Source organism: Camelus bactrianus, chromosome 11 (assembly GCF_048773025.1).
Source record: "Camelus bactrianus isolate YW-2024 breed Bactrian camel chromosome 11, ASM4877302v1, whole genome shotgun sequence".
Classification (NCBI taxonomy): domain Eukaryota; kingdom Metazoa; phylum Chordata; class Mammalia; order Artiodactyla; family Camelidae; genus Camelus; species Camelus bactrianus.
The window spans coordinates 80,940,054-80,957,951 of record NC_133549.1 but is presented as its reverse complement, the minus strand read 5'-3'; the positions used below and the strand labels follow the sequence as shown (position 1 = coordinate 80,957,951).

Genomic DNA, 17,898 nt, shown 5'->3' with positions numbered 1-17,898 from the left:
CAGACATATCGTAGAAGCAGAGAAAACACGTGGAAATACATACTCCCAGATGCTAACACCAGTTACCTCTGGAAAGTGAGATGAGAACTGGACTTTGTCTTATCAGTTAAGTTCTAATTTCTACAAAGGCAGCCACTGGTATGTAAAAATTGTATAATTTTTTAAAATTGTTTAACATTTAAATCAATAAACTGTGCCTGGCACTATGCTATAAGCACTTTTAAAACTAATTTAATCCTTAAAATGCTGAGGTTAGTGGTGGCACACAAAATAAATCTTTAATGATATAAACATATGGTTCTGCCAATGCTTTTAATCACCATATTGTATTACTTGAAAAGCTGTCTGAATTTATGGATCTTGATAGTAAATTCTACAGAAGGACCGATCATTAAAATGATAAAGATGAGCCACATTTGCGAACACAACTGGGAAAATGCAAGTACCAACCAAGAAGTGCTAAATCCTTCATTGGATAGCTGGAAACTTTTGTGAAAAAATATTTCCCAATTAGGAAAGTGAAATGCAAACTGGGATAATCTCAATATACCATTGTACATATATAATGGTAGCAAAAATTATAATCCCAGGGCTGTTGAGATTCTGGGAAAATCATCATGCATGATCTGTTAATCTGGGAAGTCCACCAGACAGCAGAATCAAATAACTGAACCACCTAATTCCTAAGAAGAGTTCACAGGAGCAAAGGATTTTTATGTATGAAAACACTGAACGCAGCATTATCTCAAAAATAAAAATATTTGAATAAATTATTTCCATATACATTTAGAGACTACAACAGTATTGTACATTGGTATGTTGAAAAAAAATAGATGTTTACAAAGCAAATTACAAAGACTATTTAAAATGATGATGAAACACTTGTGATATGTTAATATAAAATAGCCAAAAATAAACTACATATGTTATGAAAAGAATGTATCCTTAGAAGGGTGTACAAAACTTAAGACAACAGTGCTAAGACAGTGGAATTAGAGAATTTCCATCTTTTGAGTGTTCCTTAACCTTATTGCTATATTATCTCAAATTTTAAAACAGGAAGGTAGATTCATGTGAAAAATTCAGTTTGGGTAACTAGGCTTGATTTTAGAGGCTCTGTTTCTCAATTCAGTTTTTTACTTCTTTGTTGTCTAAGAAAAACGAAGATAAAATATAAAGTGAAATTGAGGAAAAATATACAAGGGGGTAGTTAGCCTAAAAACATGAAATGCTTGAAGAAAACACATGAATAGTGGTAAACATGAATAAATCCTTACTTTTCCATAAGTCACTTAGAAGTAATTTCAGTATATATTTAGGGTATATGCTGTGCTTTAATTAAAATTTACAAGTCACTTCAACATATGAGCCTTACCTGGTTTTGATCATTGTCACTGTGATTGGCAAAATCTTCATCTGACTCCTTTAAGGGGGGGAAAAAAGGTTTCATTGTGAACAGAGGCTTTACTTGGAAGTATAGAAATGATTTTTGGGTCTAAGTCTCTGAGGCAGTCAACGCCAGTTTCTCTGTACTGACTACTGGTCACCTAAGTATCACAGTGCAGATAAGGTGGAGTTAGCATTATCACCAAGGGCTGCTCTGGTTAACAGGTAATTTTTGTGATTCATTTAAATTCATCTAACAATTTGTTCATATCAATCGGCCCTATCTTCTCTAACCTCTGAATTTAAAGTAAGAGTCGCACATTTAATTGACTAAATTATCAAAAGCTGGTCTGTGTTATTTCACGCTTGGGACTCTCTGCTCTCTATGTCCTCTAAGTGGGACAGTTATACCAACAGGCCCAAGGAGGGAACAGCAGTATTTCACACAAGCAATTAGGTAAAGAGATGCTTCAATGGCTAAAAGCAAAGGATTCTGCTAATGACCATCAGTTATGGCCAGGTTATTTAAGAAAAGCTTATTTCCTCCTGTGAGGTGTTTTGTTTGCAGGGATGAAGCAGGGCTAGAGAGAGGGCACAGTGGGAATGGAGGAGGAGGAGGAGAGAAGAGCACACGTACAAAACTCTCCTTTTAAAAACTGACACTCGGGGACCATCCTTCAAAGTGTTTCTGCCCTTTGCAATAACGAATATTTCGTTTAAAGGAACAACTCTAGACATAACAGTGATCAAGGCCCATGGACCCTGTGACCCCAGAGCAGGAGGTCAGATTATGTTCTGTGTGTATGAAGCTGCCAGAGGCAGCACAAAGCTAAAATGTATGTGGATGCTTTTAGCATTCTTCTGATCTACAAGGTTTTATAGTTAAAAAAAAAAAGTTTTAAATGTAGACCTTTTCCCCGCAATTATTCAAAGACAGAAGTTACTCAAAGACTACATCTCGGGTAGAAATTCCACCCAAATATCCAAGCTGCCTCACTCAAAACAGATTGGCAATAAGAGATGGCAGGGAGGTGGGAGGGAGGGTGATGGTAAAAGAGATTAAAGCAGTTCTCCTTGGTTCAGTACACAAGACAAAAAGGAACCCCCAACTCAAGGAAAAAACTTCAGAATATGGCTTCCATCACTAGTAAAGGTTTTATGTAAATGAATTGCTTATTCACAAGTAAGTTATCCACTTAGCCCACTATACACACAAGTTTCCTGCCCACCATGACCTGGACTCATCAAAAAGCACTTACCTCTTCCTCGTTCTCTTCTTCACTGTCCGCAATACTACCATGATCGCTGCCTACTGAACCTTCTGGTTAGAAGAAAGACAAAGGTTATCGCCATTAGTCATAAGAAAACGTCCTTCGTTCCTTCTCAAGGTCACAAAGCCCCACACATCCACATCAAGAGATTCTGATAAAAAGCAAATATATCCATCAACTGGGATTAAAAATATCTTCACTACAGTGAGGAACGGAACATTTACATAGCCTCAAAGTATCTCCCCACAAGACACTAATGGGTTACCAAAAATATACTGGTTACAAAGAAAAAAAACTAGCCTGTACTCTTTGAAGATGTCAAGGTCGCGAAAAGCAAAGAAAGGCTGAGAAATGCTATTCAGACTAAAAAGACTGGAGATCTGAGAACTAAATGCATGAGTGAGCCTGGATTGGATTCTGGATCAGAGAAAAAGAGACACAGTAAAGGACATTATTGCAACAGCTGGAAAAATCTCAATATGACTGAAGATTAGCTAGTATTATGTCCGGTGAAATTTCCTAACTATGATAATAGTACCTTTTTATTGTTGCTCTTGTTAGAGAACTGACAACTGGTGACTTTATTTCACAGAAAAAAGTTGAAGTCAAGTATACTTGATTTGCACATACTTGCCAAGTCTCACAGGATTCAATCACTTCGACAGTTTTTTAAAATTCATTAACAGGATATTCATATTAAAAGCCTCACATCAGAGCCTAATACACATGTCCAACCCAGATGACAGACGCTCAAATGAATATGCAGAATATGTAACTCTAAGAGAATGTTCTTATTTTTAGAAAATACACAAAGAAACAGTTGCCCCTTGAAGAACTGGTTCCAGGACAACCCCCGCCACACACACACACACACACACACACACACACACACACACGCACAGATACCAAAATGGTATAGTATCTGCACACAACTTACACACACAACCTCCCATGTTCTTCTCGTATACAACCTTAAATCATCTCCGGGTTACTTAAAATACCTAATACTATGCAAATGATGTGTAAATAGCTATAAATACAATGTAAATGCTATGTAAACAGTTGCCTGTGCATGGCAAATATAAGTTTTGCTTTTTTGCTGGAATTTTTTATTCCCAAGTATTTTCAATCCAGGTTAGTTGAATACACGGATGCAAAACTCGTGGATTTGGAGAGCCAACTGTATACAGGAGTAAGAGGGCCTGGCCTCTGTGTGATGTCTCCCAAATAGGTTCAGAAAAAAATATTATGTATTATGTAGAGAGAGAATGATAAAAACAAATGTGAAATGTTAACAAAATGGTAAATGTGGGTAAAGGGTATGTGGGCATCCTTTGTACTAGCCATAACTTTAAGGTCTGAAAGTATTTCTAAATGTTAAAAGCAACAAAAATATTTGGTGCAAAAGAGTACCTTCACTAGAAAGCTCTCCAAGGCCTACATCTTCCTGCTCCATGAATAGCTTTGACCCAATTAAGTAAGGTAAAGGACGATCAATGTACAGATCCTGCAAATAATGAAAGGGGATAAGCAATTAAATATTCAGATTGAAAATAAAATTAGGTATTCCATGTGACATTGTTCCATCTGACTACCCTAAAAAGGTTATATGATAAAAGTGGAGAATAAGAAACAGCAGGATTAAAAACAAAAATCATCAATTAAAAAAAGTCAAATCCTAGGTAAAGATGACAAAGTAAAGCTGAGTCATACAGGATCTCTCAAGAGCCTAATTATATTAACAAAAATGGTCCCCCAGAGGTTCACACTGTGGAATTCGGAGCAGTGAAGTTCGTAAAATAAGATGGGATGATAAAATAACAGAATGAAATGAAGGAGCCGTGGTATTACATGTTGGAGAGCCTTCCATTTCAGGCCATCACACACATTCAAAATTTAGGGTCAAGAAAGCGCCCCACCGTATGGCTACCTGCAACCTCCCACCTCCAAGGTGAGATATGGCCCTTTGGCCTTAATATCACTCACAGAAAAGAGTCTGGGGGCAGGAAAGAACAATTCTGATGCTCCACAAACAACAGAAAGTCTGGGAAGGTTAATAATGTAAAGGTTAAAGATACAACAGCAACCAATTTCGTGCAAAGAAAGAAAAATGCTAACCAGGCTAATTGCTCCCTGACTCAGCCGGCATTCCCGCGGCCTCCTGTCACAGGGAAAGTGGTGTGGGACCTGGAAGTAGCAAGTGTGGCCCCTGCAATACACTTCCCAGGGTTTGCTGACTGACTTCTAAGTCCCTTCAGTGAAAAAGCAAGCTGGGAACTGCACCAGTGCTAAAGGATTGGCCCCAGCTTGGCACGGCAGCGCTGTCAGCTCCAACTGGAAGAGGAAAGTGCAGCTAAGTGAAGCCCTAGAAGTCTGGTTTTGTGGCATGCCTCAATTCACAAGGACTTGCAAGTTTAGTACAGCAACCTCTTGTGTTTACCACTGAGCGACTCTGCGTTGCCCCATTTGCCTCCTTTGCCAATTTTAGAGAGCATCACAGTAAAGCAACAAACACCTGCTAAGCTAATCTCCTTGTGAACGTTTGTGGCAGCTCTGTTCATAATGGCCACGACCTGGGACCAACCCACATGTCTTTTACCACTTCTGCGGTCTCTCTTAGTGCAAGCTACAGAATGTCAGGTTCCCAACAACATCTACCTCTCATGAGCCTCCTCATCTTCCAAAACTCAGCTCAAATCTCATCTTGACTCTAATTTCCCCAGTTGGAAGTCAGTTCGCTCTCACAGCATTTGTGATGGTGACTCTCGGAAATGTCCCCTCTCCCCCACCATCTGACACTGCTGTAATAGGCATCTTGAGGTCAGGAACCATGCCCTGCATCTCTGCACTCCCTGACTTGGCATGCTAGTAACTAGTAAGTGCTCACTTGATGCTCATGTACAGCAAGTCTCTCTGATGGAGTCAAGGTGAGATGGCTAAGTGACACGCTCACTTCCTAGAAGTCCGTGTCTTATCAACTCTGTGCCCAAGTAAAGTACCCAAAACACAACAGGTGTGACAATAAATATTTCAGTTGAGTGTCTTTACCTTTGGCTCCAGGATCAATTCCACCCGCTCATTAGCATCATCTTCTTCAGAGTCTGAATTTCCTGCTTTTATATCTAGTTGCTCAAATGCACTGTCCAGCACTTGTAAGCCATAGTTCACAGCCTCCTGGACCTTAGGAATCAGATCTACTTCTTTCTGTTCCCGGGTCTTCTCCTACAAAAAAATGCTGTTCAGTAAGACCTCCAACGTATTGATACTACCCTAATAAAAAACTAGGGATGTTCCCTAAAGCTTGCTTCAAAAATATCTTAATTAAAAATCTTAGTGTCTCAACAATTTAAGATGTTAAACAATTAAAAATGTTCAAAGTCAGATTCTGCTGAACGCCTCAACACAGACTTTGGAGTAAGTTTTAAATCCCAACTTCGTCTCTGCATTGAACGCACATCGAACTACGTAAGATCCTGGAGCTCCGGGGCACCGGGTTCATCATCTACAAAAGCAAAAGCACAACTATGGTGTGATGGCTCAGCTTTGACAGGGTGTGTAAAAGTGTCTTCACAATGAACGCGCATCACAAGACGTCAAACGGCCCTTCACCTCCCTGCTACCAGGGGAACGAAGGACCTTGACGTTTAGCTTCACCATGAGTGTATTAACATTTTTTAACAGCATTAACAATTTTTATTTTTTAATTTTTTAAATTATTTTTATTTATTTGTTGGGGGGGTTTAATTGGGTTCATTGATTTATTTATTTCAATGGCGGTACCAGGGATTGAACCCTGGACCTTGTGCATGCTAAACACGCACTCTACCACTAAGCTATACCCAACCCCTGCAGTATTAACATTTTTAATTAAGCGGGATACCGTGAATGTATCCTACTAACCTTGGTTAGTGGCCCTCTGGATAGTTCTAGGAGTTGAAGACTTAATACTCAGACAGAGATGCCATTTTTCAATTACAATTAATAAAATAACTGGACAATTACAATTACTTTATAAATCTGATTCAAACCAAGGAGTCAGTTTCATCTGTAATCTATCTCGCACATCACCCTAGAACAATGTCTGTCCCCCGCCCTCCCAAAACACACTGCCCAGGACAAAACTCTGTACACATCACCAAATTCCACACGTCTCCATTTCACACCACAGCAGCTCTCAATGACAGTCTCCTCATGCACTCAACTGTTGTCAGTTGTGAGAAATATTGAAAAAATATTGTGTCATTTCCCCACCTCACAAATATTCCAGAAGTGGATACCCAGTTATACAAAGAACCAAACCATATAGCATCATTTTGAGGGCCAAAAGGGAAAACCTGAGGAGTGGTTCACACTTCTACCTCAAGTGTGGAAGTCTTTCTGCTTTAGTTTTTTTGTTTCAGCCATGTGTTTTTGGCATTCCAGTGTACCTGGTTCTGAGTTAAGTAGCTAAAATTGCACTCAGTGTGTGAAAACATGCTTGTGAAATAAATACAGGGCAGATTTTTAAAAATAGTTCACTAAACAGCTATCACTTTAAAATTAAACCCTGACTTGGTATAACCAGATACTATTTCACTTAAGTGGTTAGCAAATTCCTAGTATTAAAAATAAAAAAAACTTATAAAAAGGCTAAAAATAGGCATAACCGTAGCTGGTTTCTAATATCCTTTCTTAGTCTAACATTCAGGTAATAGTTACTGGAAAAGTACCCACTTTTTCCAGTGACTTGTATTTTCTGAATAAATTAGAGCTGACTCAAGGTTACTCTGATAAAAGACTTACTTTCCACAATGCTTTCCTGAGTAGGAGAAAAAAGGTACAATTTGCCAGTGCTAGCAAGTCGAGAACCTCTCACCTACACTTTGGCCTGTGATGTGAACCCAGGAAGAAGGGGTGTGCATCTATACCACGTGAAGCCACAGCATGGGGAGAGGTTGGAGCTGCTCAGCCTGCTTTATACAGCCCTCTAGCACCCGCCCTTCACCTGCTTTTCCTTCTTCTTGCCAGATCTCCAGTATCTTCCACTAACACAGTCCATAAAACACCAGATACATCCCCCAACTCTGAACTGGAGCTCATGGCATTCTCTCCCACTGAAATGGCCTTAAAATCTGGACCCCCTTCCGCACCCAGCTAACATCTCATCCTTGAAGCTTTTCCCTGGTCTCTCACACAAGTGAGCTCTTCCTTGTCTGAATTTCCAACAGTTAGCAGCCAGGCAGCTCTGACACGCTATGCCCTGTCACCCCAATCAAGATAGTAGCCTCCTGAGAGCCAGGTCTCCAAGTCACAGCTCCCTGCAGTCTTACTAGAGTCAATAAACACTGCCTGCACATTCGGCATCCTCTGTACTGACACACCCTGTGGCACTCAGGACGCACTCAGTGTGTGTGGACCAGCACTCATCTTACTGCTGTTTTTAACTGGCAGGAATAAGGATCAACGCAGCCATAAAAAGATAGGGAAGGGCAGTTTTGAAAGAACTCACAAACTACAGCCCAGCATGGCCTCTCCTTGAATAGCCCTCAAAGTAAGAAAGGTTTTTACATTTTTAAAGGAGGAGGGGGAAGGAGAAGAGGAGGAGGAGGGGAAAAAAAGAGGATGAGGAGACAGACACCAATGCGGCCAGCAAACAAAACAATGATTACCTGGCCCTTTACAGACAATCTCTGAGCACCTCAACTTGGTTCTTAAGCCAGAATTCAGGAACTTAATCTATGCATTTCTTAATTCACTAAACTTCAGAAACAAACTAAAGAGTTCAGTTGTTGGCTGTCAGGAGCAACCTTCCCCATTTCCCCCAGCATCCATCTCCCTGCCCACCATCCCTCCAACAGCCGCATGACAAATCTCCACCACTTTTCTTCTCTGAAAGGAACCCAGCAGACGAGTGGTTTTAATGGAAGTACCTGTTCTGGTTTTTCTGTCTCAGCCTTGAGTACCGGCTCCTCCACTTCTTCATCATAGACGCGCTATATATGGAAGCAAATTCAGTTTTAAAAGGTCAAAACATCATTTGGAATCAATCATAATGTAAAAATTCAATATACAATACAAAGACAAGGACAGGGAAGAAATGATTATTCAACAAACGCTAAGGCCATCGGTCAAGGACAAAAAGCAAGAAACAGTCGTCAACTCACCAAAAATTAAAAAAAAAAAAAAAAGATACAAATGACTGGGAAACATGATAAAAAGAACTTCAATCTCCCTGTTGACCACAGTCACAATAACAATAAGAAACTGGTGTTCACACCTTTCTGTTTAACCTAATATTGAATGTTGAAAGAACAATAATGCAGGTACTCAAACATGAGGCTACCGAGAGCATGGTATAACTCGTCTACCAGGTAACAAGAGCGTTAACATCTGGCACAATGAAAATGGTAAAAGTAAGTTGTTGTCCTCCTGTTGCTTAAAATGGTTCAAAAGTCACTATTATTCCATTTATATGAAAACAGACGAAGCCTACCAATGATTTGGCACATGACTGACCCACACAGGTTGGGCAAGTGGCCTCTATTTTCCCAAAACAGAGCTAGCGCTCTTGTAACTCATCATGATTTCGTTTTTAACTATTTATTGCTGTTTAAATTCCCAGAGTGAAACAGTCTTGTTACAAATAGTTCAGGGATGAAAATGTTCTGGAATCAGATACCAGCAATGGTTACAAAATGTTGTGAATACACTAAAACCTACTGACTTGTACACTCTCTAAAAGGGTGATTTTTATGGGATGTGATTCATACCGCAATTAAAATTGAAAAGTCAGTAAAAAGATGTATGTAAAAGAGATGTATTTAAAAATTGTTCCATCCTTACCTCCAACCTCACACTATACACATTCCTCTGCCCCACTTTTTCTACTTGATATTCATATAAACCACCTTCTAGTTCAATGCATATAGATTTGACTTGATCTTTTGAGTATCTGCACGGTATTTTATGGTATGAATTTGACCATAATTAATCTGACAACTCCCCCTTAGGGAACATAATGTAGGTTTACAGTTTTTGCTGTTGTAAACAGACCATGCTACGCATATGCACACATACTAAATTCTTAGGCCCAGGACCTTTTATTCCTATAGGCTTCCCAAAAATAGGACTGTCAAGTCAAAGGACAAAACTGTTTTTTAATCTTAATAACTACTTCCAGAGTATTGGCCACAAATGTGGAACAAGTCACAGGGTCACCACAACATACGAAAGTGCCCACTTCCCAGACCATCGCCAGCAGTGGATGCTGTCCACCTTTTTAAAATATCTGCCAGTCTGATTAGATAATGTCATTTTTCAATGTTCATATCTTCTAACTCAAGAATTCCACTTCTCAAAATTTAGTTCCAAGAAAAAATCATAAATACAAACAATAAGACGCTCATGGCATCAGAATTATAGTGGAAAACCGCAAACGCCAAATTTGTAATTCTACACAATTTCAATCAAAATGCTAGTAGACTTTTCTGTGGCATTCAGCAAGATAATCCTGAAATTCACAGAGGAGAGTAAAAAGCCAAGGCTAACCATGACAACTCCGAATAAAAAGAAGTCACGAGGACTTGCCCTACTAAGACTATCTGAGATCTCTGGTATTTAAGACTGTGTTGTTGGTATACAGCAGGTAAATATAATTAAAGACAGAGGCAAGACACAGAGCCACAATGATACTTAAGTATGATTTTGTATTCACAAAGACATACATGTACACACACGTGCATTCATACACATAGGTCAGTGAGGAAAAGAACTATACAATAAAGGTTACCCATGTAGAAAAAAAACAAATGAAAAAATCCTTACCACAAACTACACATACATGCACCTATATAAACCCACACAGATACATATACATGCTCTCCAGGTAAGAACAGTAAAAAGGCAGAGATACAAAGCAGCCTGCACTCAAAATATTTAGAATTAAAGAAAAAAATGGGAGTTGGTATCTTTTTAGCAAAGTTGGCAAAACATTAATATCTGTTAACGCAAGGTGGTGTATATTTTTAGCATTTGTGGTTAGTATCTGTTCCTTTCTAGACATATGAAATATTTCATTAAAAAATTTGATACTAGGGCACTGTTAAATAAATGAAGATACAGTCACATAATGAAATAAAAGCAATATAAAGTTCACAAAATCTCCTATATGTGTTAAAATGCTTATTAAATAATATGTTAACATTAAGAAAAATTCAGGCTGCAAATATATACATATAGAAAAGATTAAAATTATATTTAAAAAAAGATTAGAAGGAAATATGCCAAAATGTTCAGTGGTTGGTTGATTTGGAGTAGTGGAATTACAGTTGATTTTTTGTAGTTTTAATTTTTTCACTTTAATACTTTTTACATATGTCAATCTCCCCTACAATGAGTGTTCATTACCTTTTTAACAAGAAAGGAAAAACCTTAAAGCCCAACGTCTGCATGGGAAATGGACTTGAAATACACATGTCAAAATGCTGAAAGGGTCTCCTTGAGCATCTGAAATTTCAGATGCTTCTTCTTTTTCCATATTAAAAAAAAAAAAAAGTTCTATAAAGACCAGAAATTTGGGGAGTAATATTCAAAGACAAGGGAAAAAAGTAAATAAATCTTAAAATTCTCAATATGGCAGCTACTAAAGTCACTTTAGATTTTAAACAGCGAGACCATTTAATCTAAAAGAGTACACTTAACACTGAGGTCTGAACAGCACCAACAGCCTACTTCTTCTCCCACCTGTCATTAAAAACTACCTCCCAAAAAATCAACAGCCTGCAAAAAGCCAAACAGGACACCTAAGAAACCAACCAGCAGATACACGAAACCCATGGTTCTAAGGGTGGCATCTCAAATACTCAGTACACAGCAAATAATCAGTGCTAACTTCCTTCGCCCTGACCAGGCTGAACTCACAGCTTCATGGGTGTTTTGCTCATTTTAAAATCAGGTAACAATTCCCAGAGTTGTTAAATATATGTGGTGTTTCCCTTCAGAGCATCTTTTCCTCACTTGGGGAGACAAGGTAAGAGGTGAAGGTGGGAAACTGAAGAAAGGGGGACCAGGGGCTGAGATTTCTTAACAGATTACACACAGCCCTGGTCTCTTTCACTTACGTGTTCTCTCACTCATTCATTCAAATATTCACTGAGTTCCGATATATCAGGCTCATGCTGGGCCCAAGGAATAACAACATTTAGCAAAAACATGGGGCTTGACTTAGCAGGCGAGTTTGAGACATCAATAAATATAAAATTACAATTTTAGGAAGTGTTACTAAAGAAATCAGTAACTAGGTCACTTAATGCTTCAGGACAAAAACTCCTAAATTAACAGATTAATGAAGCTTTAAGAATTGTATTCCCTTCTGATAACACACTGATGCACTGGCCACCGTTAATTAGTGTTTCTCCTCCTTGAGCCTTTACTAAAGGTACTAATTTCTCTTGCCCTAGAAAGTGCTGATTACTCTTCAGTTTCACTAACTTTGTAATGCAGTTCACAACCTGGGAGCTGCCTCTGAGGTCAATTGCTAAAATCCAGAAACCTACTCAACTTTAAACATCTTTCCAATAAACTACCATGAAACCAAAAGGCACCATCAATCAAGCCAAAATTCTAACACATGAGTACCAATGTCAGGGTTTGGAAAAAACACGAGAAGCCAATCATAGCCCAATATTATCAGCATGTAGATTTTTTGTGTGTGTTTTATTAAGCCGTAGCCATGTTCTTTACACCATCATGCTCTACCATAAGTGGAAAGAACACATAACAGGTGGCATTATGGGAAGTTCTCTGGGAAAGAGTTGAACTTGGCAGTGCCAATAGGCTTATCTAGAGGGGAATTTGGCCGCAGAATGGAAAGGGAAGAGGCATAAGGACTAAGGAGATGGAGTGATGGATGGAAGGCAGGGAATCCAAGAAGTGAACAGAAATAAAGATTTTACACACACACACACACACACACACACACACACACACACACACACAGAAACTAGATTACGGAAAACTCAGAATCTAAGAAAACTTGGCCAGAAAAGAAGAGCTGGAGAAAACAGACAACCTGAAGGCTATGATTCAGAAAAAGATGTTTATGATGCTCCTCACCCCCAAAGTATCAATCGGGTACCAATCCAGTATCAATGTGGTACAGGCACCTCAGGTACAAAAGAAGACTCCCAATTTTATTCCCTGCCCAGTCAAGGGTTGCAATCCTGACTGCAGAGAAGAGTTAAGCTCCTGATCCAGCAAGAAAGGTACAGAATGAGAACAACAAGGATATTTAAAAGGACCCAGAATTCAGCATGATAAAAAAAGTGCTGGAGCTGCATTCATCAGCAGAGATGGGAGCCCTGCCAACTGCCTTTTCCAGTGGGAAAGATGCTCAGGCCCAAGCATGGACGTTCTGCGTAGATGACCAGAAAATGACTACAGATTTCACTAGAATATCTTTAAATACATTGGCAAAGACAGATTTAAGACCTTTATTAAGATCTTTATTTTACACACAGCTTCCCCAAAAAGCCTAGAGGTGGCATTTCAACCTCAACTATTGAAAATGTACACACGTGCTGCATAAGATATCTGCATGACAATATTTGGTCTCCTCTCAACAATCCTGAATCTCGGGCTTTTTATAATACTGCAATTTTCAAAATCCCTTCTATTACTTTGCATCTAACAATCTCAGGAGACAGTCGACTTTAATAATCCTCTTTTCACAGATGAATTAATGCTGATACTCAGAAAGTGAGCCACCCTCTGAGAAATAAAGATCAGCTCAACTAAGCTTCCTCTCCATCCTCAGCTTCACTCATCAGGCTCACGCCACACTTGCTTCCTTTCAACTCTGGAATTACACTCTTATGAAAGATTGCGTGTGATCTTCAAACGCAAGGGGCTCTGTCAAATTTATCTGTATATTCCTAGAACCTAGCACTTAGAAACTCAGTAAATATATAGACAGAATCACACATGGGTTAAAGCTCAGTAATCTGTTTACAGTTGATTCTGTAACACAGGTTCAGCCACTGTAACAAAATGATAGGTGAGATATCCCAAATAGACACACACTGTGCCCTTAATGTAACTTAAACCATACTGGATATAATCATAACTGTCACCACACGCTGGTGCGTAGAGGATAAGACGGGGTGTATGGCTCTCCCTACAGAGCACGCCCCTAACAAGGCTTGTTTGAGTGCCACTCAATTTAGCACAACTATTGACTCCTCTCGAAACTGAAAATCGATCAAAAGTCTGGAATATGGGGAAATTTTATCATTAGGTTTTTTTCAAAGGCTTGCAAAAAAAAACCTTCACTAATTAAAGAAGTGTGGGGGAGGGGCAGCAATTACCAAAAACCACTACTTCCACCAAAATATAGTAAAAGAACCTAGTAATAGGTCACTTAGTATCACAATGACTCTAGCGCCTCCTAAAAGTACTACTTATTTATGAAAGTCTGATGTAACTAAGCAACTCACGTTCTCAATGAACTGGGTATTAGACAGCATAAGGAAGTCATTGAAGACATTATGCAGACGACAATCTGTGGCTTTAGTTTCCCGAATTAGTCCATCCACTTGTTTCTTGATTTCATGGGTCCTAGAGATAGTCTGCTGTGAGAATTCCTGTAGAAACTGTAGTAGCTATTTAAAAAATAAGCACACAGAAGTATCAGTATTATACGCATCTATTCTGCGTGTCAAAACAGAAAAGAACCTATTCTCTTTCGTGTGCGCGCGCGCTGGAATGTAAATGGAATGCTGCTTTTGACAGGACTAAGACCAAACAACGTTGAAAATGATTAAGAAAGCTCATCCAAAAGATGGCAATGAATCAATGGACACTCCCTATCTCGTTTCTGGAAGAATTTTAAAGTCCCGTTTGGTTGTCATTCTATAGCGATCACAACTGAAGAGCAAAATAACAAACCACTACTCTTATCCAAAAATCTTATTCAAATGGGACTTTGCAATCACAGTTCTGAGCTTATAGGGGCCCGGGCGTAGAGTCTCAAAGATATCCATATACTGGTTTGTCCAACGCCCTGCTCAGTCCAGGTCCCAACATGGAATCCCCTAACCAGTGCCACAGGAAGCCTGCGGTGTGGAGGAAGCCGATCTGACCCGCTCAGGACGGAGTTGGATGCAAGCCTAGAAAACCCAAACAACGAAGAGAACCCCGAGTCCGGGCCGCAGTCCGAGCAGGAGCACTCAGAGGGTTATGGCCAAACGACTTGCTTCCGCCCAGATGCCTGTGGGCTGCCACCAGGCAGCTGTCAAAAGCGAGAAGGGAAGTGTTACGAAGTCGGTGAGAGGCAGCAAGGCCGACTGGGTGGACAGGGAATGGGGGCTTTGATCCTCCCGCTCGCAGGCCGCGCATCCTCCCAGGCGGCCCGCCCTCCCCTCAGGTCCCTGGGGCCCGCCTCTCACGCCCGCGTCCGCCGCCAGCGACCAGCTCTGGCTGCTCCTGCGGATCTCCTCCACCGACCAGGGCCGCTCCCACACGGGCTCGGACGCCGGCGCCCGCTCCTGGTCGGGGGTGGTCCCATTCATCTGCAGCGGGAAGGACGAAAAGGGGGGTTGAGCTTCGGGGAGGCGGCAGCCCGGGCCCAGCCCTGCCCCGGCCCGCCGCCCGCCGCCCTCACCATCCCGGCCGTGCAGCTTGGTGAGCTCCGGGGCCGCACGACCGCCCCCGCTGAGCCCCGCAGGTCTCCGGAAGCCGAGCCGCAGGCGGTGCGGCCCTGGCACGTGACCGAGCCTCAGGTGACCGGAGCGCACGTGACCTGTTCCTCACGTGACCGGACGTGGGGCGCTGCCGGAAGGAAGCTGCGGCCGCCAGCTGCGGACCCGAATTAGGAGGCCTGCGCCCGGCTGCGGTCGGCGGAGCTGGAGGAAGGCAGCGCGCCGACGCCAGGGGGCGCTGAAGGGCTGGGCCGCCCGGTTGCACTTCAGCCTAAGGGCCCAGGTGACGGCGCGTGATTAGACCCCACAGCTCAACGCCCCCCGTCGCTTGTAGAGAGAGGAGCCCACGAGGACCTGTGGAACAACCAGCCTTTGAACATCCGGCCATGTGAGTGGAGGAAAAGCTCTCTGCTGCTGCGCCTTTTCATTGCTGCATCTCCGCCTACTGTAGCAGGCGCCCAGAATTACTGGAGAATGACTCATCCATCTGGCCATCGTCATGCTTTTAATGAAAGCTCGGTTTCAGCTCACTGTGTAGGGTTCGCTTATTCAAGTCCAAACTTCTCACATGACAGGCAAAAATCCTTTATGATCTGATCCCTGCCTGCGAATCCATCCTCAACTTTCCCAGCTCCCCACGATCGCTCAGTCATCAGCCATTCTACCTCACACCTTTGAAGTACCCTCTGCAGAGTCCCTCTTATGCCAGACCAAATTACTTTTTAAAATGAAGAGCCAATTTCTTTCCATTTCTATGTGCCCATGGGCAAGGTATTTAATTGCTGTGAGTTTTCCTCCTCAGTAAAAGGAAGTTAAGTGTGTTGCAGGGACGTGCTATTAAATGTGATATTTGTAAAACAGCACGATGCCTACCATACCGTGAGCATTAAACACAGATCTTGCCAATCCCCTATGCCCTTTGTTTTATCAAACCCTTAGACTTTCTTTTGTTTTTGCCACTGTCTTTTCAGTGAAGACTTTACTGATTATCTGAAGGATAGTTTTAAGTGCCTCTCCTCAATTATTTTCTTTATGTTTGTACAAATATTCATCATAAAGTTTCATTTCACATTGTATTGTAATTCATTTATATGTCTCCCCTTTAAAAATAATAGCTAACATTTATGAAGTGTTCAGTATTTACCAAACACCTTATACATATTAATTTATTTAATTCTTGCAATGACCCTGTGAGGTAAGTGCCGTTATCCCCATGTTAAATTGAGGAGACTGAGGCACAGGGAGGGTAAGTAACTTACTTGGAGTTAGACAACCAGTGAAGAAACAGAGCCAGGAACACACATCATTAGGCACTATGTCACACTATAGCTAGTCTTAGTTTCTTAAGGGAACTTCATTTTCAGTTGCAATCTACCAACCTCCTAGCCATTCCCCTACATTCATTTAAAAATTTTTTTAAATAAATAAAACCACTTTAGAATTTAGTTGGCAAAACTGAGGTGAGCCAATTACCAAGCACGTCTCATCTAACATCATCATGGGTGACTTCAGTGGCCATGTGGCTGACCCTGGCCTCAATGTGCCTTAATAATTTTAATCTACATCCCAATTCTCAAAGCCCCTGGATTACCCACACCTGGGACTTTATTAGCTGACAGTTTGACTTCTAAATCTGGTCTGCGATAATGCAGCCTCTTAAACTTTCAGGTCTCTCCTTATTCCCTAGTCGGTAACCAACTAACCCCAGTCTCAGTCTCTCAGTGCCCCTCATCCCCATTTCACCCTCTTAGCCCTATTTCTTTGCCTGTTCTGCCTAGAGCCCATGATATTAGCCTTCAGTTTCTCTTGACAACCCTTTAATTTCCTCACCTTAAGTTTCTGACATGTGGTCTCTGCTAGCTCCTAGCTTTGATGCCCTTTCTCCTTTCCTGCACTTACGTAGTGAAGGAAATCACTGCACTTTCATATTCTACAAACAGCTGGACCCTCAGCACTGACTGGCAGTCCTTTCCCTTACACTTGATCTACATGCTTATCCGTGATTATCTCCCTCCCACAACTGTAACACATTGTTCAAACAATCTACCCTACTCGCCTCTGCCAGAGAAAACAGACTTCCACTTCTCACCTCAACTGAAAATGTTTCTGTGTCTACACCTTCTGTATTTCGTACAGTTCTTTATTTGTGCACAACGAATTTGACTGGCAAACTCAAACAATACAAAATTAGAGGGAAAGACATTGCAGGGCTCACAGAGGTTAAGGAAAGCCAAGCGGAACATGGTTTTGAGAAGGGCATAAAGCAGAGGAATTCAGGACAGTCTCCTTTAAGCCACTGCCATCAGAACAACTCGTTTCCAGTCATTTCCCTTCTGGTGTTTCTCCTCTGAAGTTTCTACTCCTGTGATAAATAGAATCTGATTGGCTCCCCTTAGGTCATATTCTCGCTCTTCTAGTTGGCTCTTCTACCAGGACCACATAGAAAGAACAGAAATGGTCCCCAAACAAAAAAATTCAAGACTGCTACCAAAAGCAAGAAGAAGGGATGCTAGGTAAACAAAAACAGCTACCTACATGCTCCCTCGGCCCCTTTTCTTCCAGTCTCT

General features: G+C 41.1%; 1 protein-coding gene across 15 annotated transcripts in view; it reads right to left on the bottom strand.

The window, feature by feature from the left end:
- Nucleotides 1-15,452, bottom strand: part of LOC105075627 (WASH complex subunit 2) — a 49,209-nt gene extending 33,757 nt beyond the window's left edge. For all 15 annotated transcript variants that reach the window (XM_074374382.1, XM_074374387.1, XM_074374393.1 and 12 more), the window contains exons 1-8: nucleotides 15,295-15,452; nucleotides 15,080-15,202; nucleotides 14,129-14,293; nucleotides 8,567-8,629; nucleotides 5,706-5,879; nucleotides 4,071-4,164; nucleotides 2,646-2,707; nucleotides 1,376-1,423 (exon numbers count right to left, since the gene is read on the bottom strand). In XM_074374382.1, coding sequence (XP_074230483.1) covers nucleotides 1,376-1,423; nucleotides 2,646-2,707; nucleotides 4,071-4,164; nucleotides 5,706-5,879; nucleotides 8,567-8,629; nucleotides 14,129-14,293; nucleotides 15,080-15,202; nucleotides 15,295-15,297 — 732 coding nt within the window. In that variant the 5' untranslated portion in view covers nucleotides 15,298-15,452. The remainder of the gene's footprint in view (nucleotides 1-1,375; nucleotides 1,424-2,645; nucleotides 2,708-4,070; nucleotides 4,165-5,705; nucleotides 5,880-8,566; nucleotides 8,630-14,128; nucleotides 14,294-15,079; nucleotides 15,203-15,294) is intronic.
- Nucleotides 15,453-17,898: the final 2,446 nt, after the last annotated feature.